Genomic DNA, 13893 nt, shown 5'->3' on the forward strand with positions numbered 1-13893 from the left:
GGGCAGGTACTGGACTAGATGTGCAGTGATCCAACCTCAACTATGCTGTGAGTCCATGCATTATTACCCATGCTGGTGAGGAGGCCTAACTACATTCTAAATTAACTGCCTGTACAGTCTGATGCTTGCACCAAAGTAAATGGCACTCCTGTAATTTAGTCAGACTAAGGCACAGTGCTGAAGTGGTGACAATACCATTAGCCAGAAGGGGTTAAGAGCCCCTCCTCCTCCAACAAATCCAGCATGCTGGCATAGAAAACATTTCTTTCAGAAACTTAGTCCAGAATGAACCTTCGGTTGAGCTTAGCTTGAGAGGAAGTGTTCAAGTTGTTAACAATTTTTCCTTCACAGAAAGAATTTCTTTCATCCACTTGCAGCAAAATTTTTCAGTATTCATCTCTATTAGACCACCACTGATCTTACACATCTGTAGATTCAAAGATTATCTTTTCTCTCAATCATGAAATGGTCAGCCAACAAGAATGCAGGCTAAAGGCAGCTTTAACATAAGGTGTGCAAGTAGGAAGGTTTTGCTTAGGGTGGACATGGCTGCAATTTGTGCCCAAGACTACTTTCTACATTTTAATGAGTAGACACAGGCACATGCTGGGAAAGCAGAGGGGTTACAACATGGTCCTGAGGCTGGAGCAAACGACAGTTCATCTGTCCATCCCAGCCGCCTTCCAAGAAGTCTTGTCATCTGACACCAGTCTGAAGTACGAGAGGTTGCATAGATTTATAAAAATCTTGCCCTTTATAAATGATGCACAAGAACTTATGTATCAATACCACCAGTTTTCTTTTAATTTTAATTAGCAATCTGAATGGTATGGATCTAAGAATATTTTGAGAGAAACAACAGCTAGAAGCTAGTTCAGAGGATACCAACTCAGCACACTAAGAGGCAAGTAACTCATGGTTTGATGAGACTGCTAAGGAGCCCACAGAAACCACATCCTTGTACAGTGGATATTTGTCCAGCTGTGCCAGCAATTTCACATTATGGTGTGATATTTTGTCTTTTGATACAATAAATGTGATAATGGCCTTCACAGAATTTGGTTCTTGTGGCTTATGTCAAACAAAATTGGAACATTATTACCATGTTTTCCAATTTCTACCTATACTCTGGGCTGCTCTCCCATAGTAAGTAGGTAGTAAACTACATATATGTGACCCTAAAGCCTCAGCTACCATCTCTAGGTGTCACAAACTGATGTTGCCTGATCTCTCCAAACTTATTTTTCTAGGTTTAATATTATCCCTACATCCCTGCAAGACATGCTGATTAATTACAGAAGCAAAAACTCAAGAAGTGGCAGCCTTGTTAAGGCACTTACTGCATACATTAGGAATGAAGACAGGTAATTTTTTTCCACAGTGCAGATACTTCCTGTCCTGTATGAATAATAGTCTGTTAGGTCTGGTAGTTCCTTTTGTGACCTCTGTAACAGCTTGCTTCTGACTCATTAAGTCAAGCTAAAGCATAAAATGTAGGTGGTTTGTGGTGGTGGGGAGGGCAGTTGCTGGGTTTCCCTCTTCAAACTATACCAACATCCTGTTCCAGATAAATACCATGAAGCTAATCTGATGTGGTTTTATCTAGTTTAAGCAATCAAATTTAATACATACTCCTTACAGACCTTTTGTTGTTTGTTAGTATTTGCTAGATGTCATCAATGATGTGATTACAGACATTCAAAGGTTCTCACACACACAGACATTCTCTTACCTTTATGGCAATACTGTGGTTCTGGTTAAAGAAATTAACTCTTGCTTTACAGGTCCTCTTTCAATAATCATGTCTCTGTTATGATGCACATGCCACATCTACATGCACCCTGACTACCATCATAACCAGTGGTCAAGCTTTCTGTCAAGATTTCCTCATTCTTCTTCATCTTCCTAGTGCTCCATCCCTAAGGCTGGTCGTTCAGGATACCTAAATACGTTTTCAGGTTCTTCAAAACAGGTTTTTAAATCTCCATATATTGCTTCAACTGCTATTGTACTATAGTTTAGTTAAGTTAAATCGTGCTAGAATAACACAGATGAATTTCTGCAATATATTTAAAATCTGATACCCTAACAGTGCAAAGTGAAAGTTTCCAGTCAAATTTGTATTTTAACTAAAGCTCCAGTTTTGCAAGAGACTGGTAGACTACAAAAACACCCACATAACAGGAATTAAATATTACATCAAGAATTATGTTTATGGAGAAAGGTGGTGCTTTTGCTCTCTAAAATTACCTAAGTGCATCCAGTATTCCCTAAAGTGGGTTCAGTTAAGTCCACAGAAGCATTTATAATTTCCAGGAGAATAAGCACCACGTGATATTTTCAGATTGATTTTTTTTGTTGTTTTTAAAACCTTAGCTACCCAGATGAAAAACAGGGTAAATTAACACAGTCTCTGGAAATAATATTCTCAAAAAGAATTACAAGCTCTTGCAAAGACTTTGAGCTGGCACGCACTTTTAGATGCTTATTAAGGTTCACCCCACACATCTATGGGTGCAAAAATACTGAAATAATAGCCACTGGTTAATACTGCTTCTGGTCCTAGATTAATTGCTGTTGAAAATATTGCTTCATTCCTTGTCTGCCCACTCCAGTTGAGCATAAGAAATGATCCTTTCAGATAAGGCTTTGCATATTTTCATAGGTGGAGCAATTGAGCCATTATCTACAATAAACTGGGAAAAAAAAATATTTTTGCAAAAACAGTTTTACATTCAGACAGACTGAAGCAAAAGGCACACATCTCCAGATGGTCATGCCTGGAGAAAGTGAAATCATAACATGAGTGGTATTATGACATAAAATCAAAGATAAGGAAATATTCGACACATAGAATAAGAAATACTTGCTAATAAAGCTAAAATCTTCATAGATAAAAAGCCTCAAAGCATCACACTTTCTTTAATGAAAAAAAAAAAGCGATCAAAACCATTTCAAAAGAGTTTAAAATTAATTTTTGGCATAGAGGAAGGGGTTAAAAAACAATCAAGCTTTAAACATGAAACCCTGTCCTTTAACATAACAAAAGATCTAAGATGACTATTTCATCATAGAAAATTAGCTTCTTGCAGTGACACTTCAGTCTGAATCCAGTTAGAAAAATATGATTATCGGGAATAACGACTTACACTGTTGGTGCAAGAGCAGACAGCAGCTAATGCTTATACCTGCACAGGGATTTGTGCATTCAGAAAGAAAACCAGGGATTGGCTCTTCTGCTTGTAACATGAAAATCTGTAGTTTTACAGTAGATTAAGAAACACAGTTGGGTGGGGTTTTGGTTGGTTGGTTGGATTTTACTTCCAATTCGTGAGGAATATTTTGAAAGTGTATTTTCTATAAAAAGTACCTCTGCTCAAGGATTCTTAATGCAAAAACAGTTTTCAAGTTTCTCTAAAAAATGTGGACAGGCCAGAGCAAAGAAAGCAGCATCTTCGTATCTTACATGATCTTTACAAAATATCCTCGATTCTTCAGTGAACATACCACAGCTGCATCATTTCAAATACTGACTGCACTGTTTGGAAAGACCTTGCCTGCAAGCCTTTTCTTGTTGTTGTTTGGTTTGGTTTGGTTTTTTTAAAGACTGAAAAATCAAAATGAGTGATTTATGTTATAAAATTCCTCTTCCCACATAACATACACTGTTGTAAAACAACTCATGTCAGGTCCTTCAAATTAGAAGAAGCTCAGAACAAGTATTACTTCTTATTTCAGTTTCAGCCTAAATCTCTCATTGATTACCTACTGTTAGAATGGCACAAAAAGTAATGGTTTATTAACTGAGAAAAGAAAACATACCTATGTCAAAGATATAAGCATCACCAAATCAGGCTGAGATAGCCAGAACAACATGGGTTCTATAAAGATTAATCACCAATACTTCCGCCACATTTTACCACTACCAAGCAGTGTTTGTGACATTCCCATAGAGCTCACAGAGTTGTAAGAAAATGTGAAGTTAAGGAAGAAAGGTTTTAAGACTGTCTTCACTTCAAATCAATGATGTCTTCATCATATAAAGAAACGGGCTGAAATGAATAGCTAGATGGTGAGCTCTCCTCCCTGTTTGATAAAGTGTCGGGATCTGAACTAGTGGAGAGATGACGTCCTTCAGAATAGCTTTCAAAAGAGCTTGAAATTATCCTGCAAAGAGGAAAACAAAAGTTACTAAAAAAATACACAGATCAGGGCAAGTAGGATCAATGGCTATTTCTAGATTCAATCAAGTTATCCTAAAGACAGGACAGACCATTAAAAGTGTGTTTCTCTGTTTTACTCGACTGAAAATTATCAAAAGGCAATGTCAATGAAGCTGCTCATCCAAATAATTTCCAAATAGCAAAATAAATCAAATATGGTTTTACATTGAGGAAGATGTTTGTTTTGTTAATCTCAGTCTATTTTATCTTGGCTGAATTCTGCTGCCACTCTACATAAACACAGGTTATGAAAACAGTGCAAACGAGAATGGCAGTAGGGTCAGGTAAACAGAGCCAAGCAGACAAATGCTATGGTGTTTCTTTGCAAAATTTATTCTAGAAATAGCAACACAAAAGCCTATGATGAAAACAGCAAGCAAGTCTGCACAGTGCAGATTTATCAGTCCAAATCCTACAACAGGCTCAATGGCAGCAGGTCCCCACAGAATCCCATTTAGTCTTTGCTCATTAACACGTCTTTAGCAAAAGTGTAACTATTTCAGTACTTACATTATTCAGGTACTTCAACAAACACATGAGCATCAAATCCACATTGGTATACAAGGGTCTCAGTCAGTCCCATGCCAACTGAGATAAGCATGAACAATCAATTCTGAAAACATTTACAGTCTAAGTTAGGTTCTTTTCTGAAGCCAGTATATTTACCTGTCACTACTAGTTGATCTTACTGCTCCCTGCTTGGGGTCTGACTGTCTTCGAGGAACCTTTTTTTGCTTCTGTGCACTTTCTGTCTTGGGTATAGGCTCATCCAAAAGACCTCAATAAAGTAATAAAAGACTTAACACTCTCAACAGAAAATAAAGCATTCACGAAATAGCTAAGGTATCTTGTTGCTGGTTTCCACTGTTAACTAAATAGCTTCTGCCTAGCTTAGAATATGGTCACCTTGTATGTGATCAGACCCTGGCTAGACTATTTACAAATAATGTTTTTCTCAGCATCTCATTTGTTTGTTTACACTACTTATTTATGAATACTGGTTGCATGTTACAAATCTGACTGTGATGGTACAAAGATTAGAAACTAGATACTTAGCAATTGATATGTACACTGAATGAGAAGAGTTTACCCAGCAATTCTTTACGTGTTCTGCTTGCAATTTCTTTAATTTCCATACGAGATAAGGATAGTGAGTGAGTAACTGGAAGAGAAGCAATGCCACTGGATGTTGTAGTAGTGATGACCTTGGGAGCCAAAGGTGACTTCAGAGGTCGTTCAATGCTTCGCCCAACCAGATTACTGAGAGGAATTTTGTACAGATTTTTGCAAGGAACTTCACCTGAATCAGAGAAGGAAAAAAAAAAAGAATGCTACTCTTTTACAGCAAAATCAGTTCTTAATACTTCCAAACACAAAGTTATACAGGAAAGTTATACTTGTTCTGTTGAGTGCTTTTTAATCCAAATAACAAAGACCCTTCTTGCCCCAGAGATCTTTCAATACAAACAGGCTAAGGAGGAGGAAGAAATGCAACCACTGTGCACAGACTTGCAATTTGACTTACAGGGGAAAAAGAAGATTGACTCTCGGCGATGTGATGAACCAGCAGTGGAACCAGGAAGTAAATTTATGTGTCCATGGTATTCTGACTATTACACCGTGACAATGCACTGTGTAATATCCCCCATGTATTTTAATATGTTGCAAGTATATTGGAGCCTGGATCCCAAGTGGTTTAAATTATGGCTTCTCTTCTTAGGTGACATAAAATACTGAATGTTTTGCTAATTCCTAGAAAAAAAAACCCACAACTTACCATCAAATAGCACTGCCTTGTAAAAGCTGAAATTATGATTCCTTTCTCCTTTCCCCTTCTGCCAACAGTGCAGAAGCAGATTTAAGTGAGGAAGATAAACATCTATCTTGCTTCATCTAGTTGATGTTCCCTTGTTTCTCCATTCCCCTTGTTCCCATATAGACTGTTCACAGATCATGTTATACTAAATTGACTAAGTAAACTCTTTCGAGGTAGAACTTCTTACTTTTGGTTTTCTAAAGAGCTTTAAGCATTCAGTAGTAGTTTAGCTTTTTTTAAATGAAAGGAATGATGTATGTCATATCTCAAATTTTCCCATAATTTCATGCCTCTTTTTGAATTATTAATCTTGGCCATATTGCCAAAGGTACTGAATCTTATTTCCTCTCCTCCTAAGAAAGGATTTATTCAAAACAGTGCTACCATGCACTCAGAAAATACTATGGGGCAAAAGCTCAGCTGGGTGCTTCATACCTCCAGACTCTCAGCTAGGAACTCGAAATCTTTTACGTGATCAATTTCATCTTACTAAAGATCAGCTTCACTGAGATGTGACAGCTCTTGGAATGATCAGAGATCATTATTCACACTGCCTGGAAACCATGTTACCTTCTAAAGAAGAAAGAGGACATTCTGGCATTTCATAAGCTGTTGGTGTTTGAGGAGAACTCCTTGAACTCATTTCCTTAGAGCTGCTGTCAGATGATCCACTTACTGCAGCAGTAGCTTTAAAATAAATATCTGACTGAAATGACAAATAACTCAACATTAGTACAGTGAGACTTTCTTAACCATCTTCTGAGTAAGAGCTCAAATGTTTGTCCACTATGTTCTATTGCCACTATTGCTGCTAAGTCAACGAGGGTTGGTCATGGGAAGCTTATCCCACTGTAAGTGGAGGGAACATTTGTGATGTTGGGGATAGCATTTGCCCCATAAACAGTCAAACACCTCAGATCTGCATTACTGTGATCATTAAAGGACAGTGAGATCAATTCTGATTCTCTTTGTACTTGATATAAACTAAGAGCACACAGATGAACAGTTACCACTAATTAAGTACCACAATGTTTCAGTTTTTGTTTGTTTGGTTTTTGGCTGCAGCAACTTTTTATGTGAATTAGATCCCAACATATCACTAAAGTAATCAAACATGATTTTCCTGTGTCTTACCCTTGATGCTACAAGTTGAAGCTCAGGCACAACTGCTGTGTGGACTAAGTTCCCATTCACCACTAATCGGATCTCAATGGAATCAGTAGTGAAGGCAAGGATATAAGGGAAAGCACAGACTGCAATGAAACAAAAATTATTTGGCAAGGAAAAATGGTTAATGTAGATGTTTCTTGGGTGCTCCATGAAAATGTTCTTGAGTATCTGACCTCTTCTGGCATCTCCATTTCCTATGAAAAGGGTTGTGTAATACACTGATGGACATTGAGTTACATCAAGCCTGAAGAAAACTTTGCTCTCCATGCCTGGCAGAATGTAGACTGAATGGAAAATGAAAAAACAGAAAACGAGGAAAGGAAAAAAGTTCATCAAAGGAAGAACTTGGCACCAAAGCTCCACTTTATAAAATTATCACAGGCAGAAACTTAACTGAAGTGGCATTGTGAATGTAACATGCTTATTCCTAGCACACATACTGTAATTCCACTTACAGCCAAGTGCAAGCATAAATAGTAATGAAAAAAACAGCCACCTAGTAAAAGAGATATTTTCTTACCAACAGCATAAGGAACTTGATTCCAGCTGAAGTGGAAGTCATAAGCTGATGGCTGGATCAGTGGAGAACCTCCATTGAAAGGATATACCTTTCTGTACTGGCAAACATCTGTAACAAAAACAGAAAAAAGCAGCATCCATCATCTAACACTGCAAGCAACAAACACAAATTTCATAGCAGATTTTGCAGATGTGGGCATTATATACACAATCAAGCATTTCTGTAGGAAGTCCCTTTATATCTAAACTGATAAGGGAAGTGTGCTTCCTCTGTGAACACAGCATTTGAAAGAACAAAATAAAAGACCTATATTTTAATTAGTTGTCATATTTCACAAAGTAAGCATTACTCCACTTCCACAGACACCAGTTCCTTACCTTGTCTATGGATAAAGGAATAGGCAAGAAAAACGCAAAAAGCAGTATTAGCACAACTGTACCTCTCTGCTCTTCAAGCAGCCATATGCTAGCAGAGTTTACGTTCTTTGAAGACTGTTAGACACACAGGATATTACAGACACAAAGATTTCATTAATTATATAACTTGTGAACCTACTTTTTAGCTGCTGTAAGTCCACTGATTCTGAAATTAATTAACAATCTTTTCACGAGTCAGACATGAATGCTGGCTTAGAATCAATTGTAATTATCTTTTTTTCTTTCCAAGCTCATATGAATGTACCGAGGGCTCCAGGTAAACATGTACGACCCCCTCAAACACATGCTGCTACCAAGCTCTTGTCTCTTTTTTTAGGCAAAATTCTATTTTCTTCCTTAATTGATATAATTGATGTCCTTAGACTGAATCAAGGTTTATATCCAGAAATGTATTACAGACCTTTTTCTAAATACAATCTTAGGACACTGTCAAATTTTGTGGTTTTATATTTGTTCTATGACGATACTTTCAGAATTATAAAACTCTAGTTTAGTATTTGTTTATTAATATTTATTTATTATTACATATTTATTTAGTATTTTATTTATTTATTTGTTCTAGTATAGAACAAATGCAGGTTTCCCTGTGACTGTCCTAGAAATAGGAATTCAAGCTGCTGCAAACCTGTGCATAACTTAAAGATCAGCTAAGTTTGTTAGCTTTGGCTCAGCAAGGGGAACTGATTCTGTGCAGGCATACAAGTGGGAATTCATTATGCTCTGTCAGATAGCTTTTTAGTTCTGAACCAGTGCTAAGTGAATCAGAACCAGGTTCACTTAGCAAGCTACCAGAATTAATAAGGCCTCACAGAGCGTAGAAAGACATAGCTTAGAACACTTGAAACTTGCTTTGTGGTATCAATCTGATTGCCAGCACTGAACACAGGTGTATTTACCCTGTCTCCATCAATGTTTACTTTGAAGAGGCAAACAAGACATGCCTTCTGCAACAAAGCTGTACCTTGTCCTTCAGCATTGCCTCATAAAGGCTGCTTCATGCTAAGAGCTTCTATTTTCATGAGGATTGGAAGAAAAAGAACCTGTGTACTGCAGAGAAGAGCATATGTATGTTATATCCAAGGCTGTTTTATAAAAGGAGATTGAGAGAATTACAATGAAATAATGCAACAGTGCCAAGAGGTAGGCAGAAGAAAAATCACAAAGAGAGAATGGGACAGCACACAGTAAAAAAGGGGTGGAATGCTAAATTGTACATGTCTTGAAAACACCTAGTAAGTGTGTAACTTCCTAAAGAATGAGTTAGATCTGAAGAAACAGGATTTTTGTAAGGTGGTAACATCTATTAAATATATAGATACACACCTATATACCTGACATTAAAACCTAACAGCTAATATGTCTAAATTCAACATACCCTGCAATAAAAGAATCCTTCAATTTCTAGTCTTTCTAAAATTCCATGAAACACTGAAATTTATTTTAAAATACGGATCTAGACGCCAGTGAAAAAAGAATTGCATATGCAAATTGAGGTATTACCATTTTTGGTCTTCCCTAAATACTTACAATTATAACACAACAGGAGACCAGCTTCACCATCTTCATATACATCAATAGCTGCAACAAAATTAACCTGCAATGATAATGGGAAAGGGCAAAGAACAAGCAGAGGATAATGAGGTTATTACAAGCAGGTTTTGACTAACAAGCAATACCATCAGTTGGAGGTGTGCACAACTACTGAACAAAGGAAAGAAAGACGAAGAAAAAGTAATTTTTCTGTACAGTACTGAATTACTGAATAATACACCCACAGCATAAAGCAATAAAAAGTTCCATAACTTATTTGGCAATATGAATTTTGGGAAATTGAGTGATTTCAGTACAGCTGTGAATCAACATGATATGCTAAAGATAAATATTCTTTCCAGAAAGTGAAATCAAAAAAAGCTCCATTTGCACATCATGACTAACAGAAAGATCAGATGCACCAATTACTGGTTTAAAACCATTAACGTTTACAGAGGTCAACAGGGATGTACTTAAGGATTACTGAATAGGCTGAATTTAGAAACTGAGAACCAGTGCTGAATAATCCACAGTATTTTTTACATAGCTTAGGTTACGTAAATTCTCATATTTCAGCTCTGTTATTTGTCTTCTACAGTTAGATTAAAAGACCCAGAAAAGTCATAAAAAATAGTGTATCTGTTCAGGAAATGAGACCTTATTAATGACATATGTAAGATTCATTATACAAATGCTTCCCAGACCACAACATTTACTACCTGGGTATGGAGAGGGGTTGGAAACTGATTCCATAAATAGCAGCTCTTTGACTTTCCTTTTTACAATAAGCTAGATGTTCACCTCCTGATTTAAGATTACTGTATAAATCAAGAGCTGTTAAACAGACCTTGAAGTTTATATGTTTATACCAAATGCATTTTGACCTATTCTTTGAAGTGACTAAATGCCACTTCTGCTCTGTTACCCATGGAAATAATTTGGTGTCCCATTTCAACATCACAAAAATCACTGGCTCAGTTCATATTAATTGTCTGCTTTGTGTTCTCAAGGAAATAAGGATTCCCAGGGAGAAGAGGAACGGGTTGGAGTGGTGGAGGGATGGTGGGGTACTTCTCCATCCCCATTCTTTACTTGTAATTCCTCCTCACCCAGATTAAGACAGATTTCCAGTGCTGTGAATCTTACACTGTATCGCCCATGCTAGGAGTACCAAACCTCTTCATCATCAGATCTGAATAAAAATACAGACAACTTAAAAAGAAAATAACCTATCAACAAGAATCATAAAATGAAAAGAGTAGTCCCTTATCGTGTTATGAGGAAAAGTCAGTTAACAACAACAAAGACATTAACTGTGCAAAATATTTTCTGTCTAAAGTTATACATCCATATTTAGAAACAATTAAAATTATCTGATTTTCAGAGATGCTGAAGATCATTATGTTCCCAGCAGCAGGAAATACCAAAGTTCTCTTCTGAAGATCAGGGAATTTGCTTAAATTCCAACCCTATATCCTAGCAAGAAAGATTCAGTTAATTTACTAGTTGACTGTGCAGCAGTTTCTTAAATAAAATTAAAAACCACATGTAAATATTTCACCCTTAGTACATGCAAACAGGCAAATCTGAATGAGATACTGGTGGCCAACAACTGAAGTTATTTTGCTGCAATTTCTTAAACAATAAAACACTGAGACCACAAAGAAAAAGCAAAAAACAAACTATTGACTAAGAAAGGAGAAAAATTAATTTATGCCGACAGCAATATTCCAGAGCCTGAAACACAGGCTCTTTCGGTAGGTACAAGGTATGACACATTACCTTTCTTGGGAGTGATTATTATCATGTATCTCAAAAGGAACAAATATCTCTGAGTGTCCTAAAGCAGAGGTTATAGAAGTGAAAGGTAAGAGACATGAGGATCTCTACACATTACACTCCCAGGAGGTCAGCACAGGATGCACTGAGTCTGCAAGAAATTATGTTCAGCGTGGTTCTGCAAGAAAAGAGTTTCAATGATGAAAACTTACCTTGTTTGTTTCAACGTGATGCAATCTATAGGACTCCCCAGTACTCTCATTAATTAAATCAAACTGATGCCGATACGCTACACAGATCATATTGTCACTGTCTCCAGTAGGTCCATCCACCAGTGTCATAACCACTGGAGGGTCAGAAAGGCATATTTCCTATAATGTAAATAATAGAATTATTCTCTTTTTCAAGCTTCTACTGTGGGTGCTGCAGGTACTCCATGAATTTAAACGAATGTGCTCTAAGCCCAGAAACATGATAAAGAACAAGCAGAAACTTAACTAAAAAAAAAATCTAAAAGATTTCCTTGGCATATATATGATGGAACTCCATCATATGGCTTCTCACTTTTATTTGTCTGGAGGTTCAGGAGGATAAAAACGCATGCTCTTTGACTCCCCCCCTGCCAACAGCTGAGCGCTGCCCAGTCTATTAAGGTGTTTAGTGATTAGACGACACATACCCGGATGTACTGGAACTCCTCTACTGGAGATTCAGATGATGACAGCAGAGAGCTGCTGGTTAAACTGTTGCGTGGATTATATTTCTTTGTGACGAGAAGTAGTTTGTTCCGAATAGCCACAACAATCCTCAGTTCACTGCCATGGTGAGTATTAATGGCATACAAATGGCAGCCTGAGGAAATAATGCTCTAGATCGTAAGTGCCTGAGGTATTGTCTGCTTTTTTCCTTCTGTATTTGTATGATGATTAGCACAATGGGATTCTGATGCATGCCTTAGCAACAAATTACAAATTACAATTTTTTCAAATTTAAATTAGAATTACAAACCTCCCAATAGGATAACATTAACTTCTAGAAGAAAACAAAAGGCTATGACTCTCTCGAAACCTAATTTTCCCCTTGCTCCTTTTGCAAATAAAGACTAAATACATGGATTTTCACTACTCCGCAGGTTCCAGCTTTCCAAAGCAGCTTGCTTCTGAAGACCAGAAAATGTTTATGTCTACTAAAATAATCAGCAATACCCAAACTAATCTACGCACTGCTATTTAACAGAGATTTGCCAGTGTTCCTCCATCTTAAAATGTCCCTTATTTCAGTCTCACATCCCCACATAATTCTTCTCAAGCCTCTCAATCCTGAAAACAACATACCTATTTTTCTCTAGAGCTTTTTTCATCAGCAGTGAATGCCAAATAATATGGTATTTTTACAAAGTTCTAAAATGTCATGCTGGACTATACCAAACTTCCACATACAAGCTTAACATAGTTTGAATTGAATGTCCAGATAAAAAACTAAAAGGTGAACACCTGAAAACTGCCTCAAGGGAGCTCGTCAGCTCCTGGCAGCTAGAGGTGTCATACCACAGTGGATGTTTTTAACACAGGATAATAAAATCACCTTTTGTTCTCTCCAGTTTATTTTCTCTGCAGTCGTATTTGCTTTTTATCATTTGCTTTGTTTCTATATCTTTTTGGACAGCACTGAGTCTGAAGACAAGTAGACGAGAGTCTTTCCCTGAAGGACGAAGAGAGTCAGGAAACAAAAAGTTAAAAAAATATGGTGGTAGTTTGAAATTAATACTTCCAAAGAGAAGCAGTACCTAACAAATAGAGCAAGGGTAAAGCATACTGCTTCTCTGGGGATGAGCCACAACATCATACAAGACTGCTTATGAACCCTCTAGGCTTTACAATTCTAGTAACCAACCCCTTCAGTTCTGTAGCTGAGTTTCCCATCAGGTGGTGCTGCAGCAAAGAGTGAAATAAGAACTTAAAATAGTGAAATATACAAAATTTCACAAGATATAAAAACTATAATAGATGTAAACTACAGGACAAGAGAAAAAAGGGTTAACTTTAAAAGCTGGAACCATCTGGCTGAGCAGCTGATAACTGGATCCATAACGGAGTCTGAAACCCTTTGGGATACAGACTGGTTTTGCTTAACAGTTCTTCAAAGGTAGGCAAGTTAGGTTCAAGGAATATTTCAACTGCAAGAATAATACAGTATCTACATCATGGATAAATCTGTTTCCCACAAAGATATGTATGAGTGGAATCTACAACTTGTAAATTTAAAACAAATAAACAAATGAGACACTACTACCTGCAGTTAGGAAATAAGCAACTTAAGAGTAATTTCTTATCGAAGAAACTGAGTTTCTTAAAATGTAAGCGAGAGGAGAGAGAAGGGGGGAGAGAGAGAGAAGGGGGGAGAGAGCTGTCTCTTATA

The 13893-nt window shown here is 37.0% G+C and overlaps 1 protein-coding gene across 9 annotated transcripts in view; it reads right to left on the minus strand.

Moving 5' to 3' along the window:
• Positions 1 to 2367: 2367 nt before the first annotated feature.
• The window catches only part of GARNL3 (GTPase activating Rap/RanGAP domain like 3), a 43853-nt gene continuing 32327 nt past the window's right edge, over positions 2368 to 13893 (minus strand). For 8 of the 9 annotated variants that reach the window (XM_026860176.1, XM_026860178.1, XM_026860175.1 and 5 more), the window contains 10 exons: positions 13060 to 13176; positions 12155 to 12327; positions 11688 to 11846; positions 9694 to 9760; positions 7730 to 7837; positions 7174 to 7292; positions 6610 to 6745; positions 5314 to 5523; positions 4890 to 5001; positions 2368 to 4167 (listed from right to left, as the gene is read on the minus strand). In XM_026860176.1, the coding sequence (XP_026715977.1) occupies positions 4011 to 4167; positions 4890 to 5001; positions 5314 to 5523; positions 6610 to 6745; positions 7174 to 7292; positions 7730 to 7837; positions 9694 to 9760; positions 11688 to 11846; positions 12155 to 12327; positions 13060 to 13176 (1358 nt within the window). In that variant the 3' untranslated portion in view covers positions 2368 to 4010. The remainder of the gene's footprint in view (positions 4168 to 4889; positions 5002 to 5313; positions 5524 to 6609; positions 6746 to 7173; positions 7293 to 7729; positions 7838 to 9693; positions 9761 to 11687; positions 11847 to 12154; positions 12328 to 13059; positions 13177 to 13893) is intronic. The other variant, XR_003399581.1, reaches the window with a different exon arrangement.

The sequence above is a fragment of the Athene cunicularia genome (genome assembly GCF_003259725.1).
Source record: "Athene cunicularia isolate RWA chromosome 17 unlocalized genomic scaffold, athCun1 chr17_part1, whole genome shotgun sequence".
Taxonomy (NCBI): domain Eukaryota; kingdom Metazoa; phylum Chordata; class Aves; order Strigiformes; family Strigidae; genus Athene; species Athene cunicularia.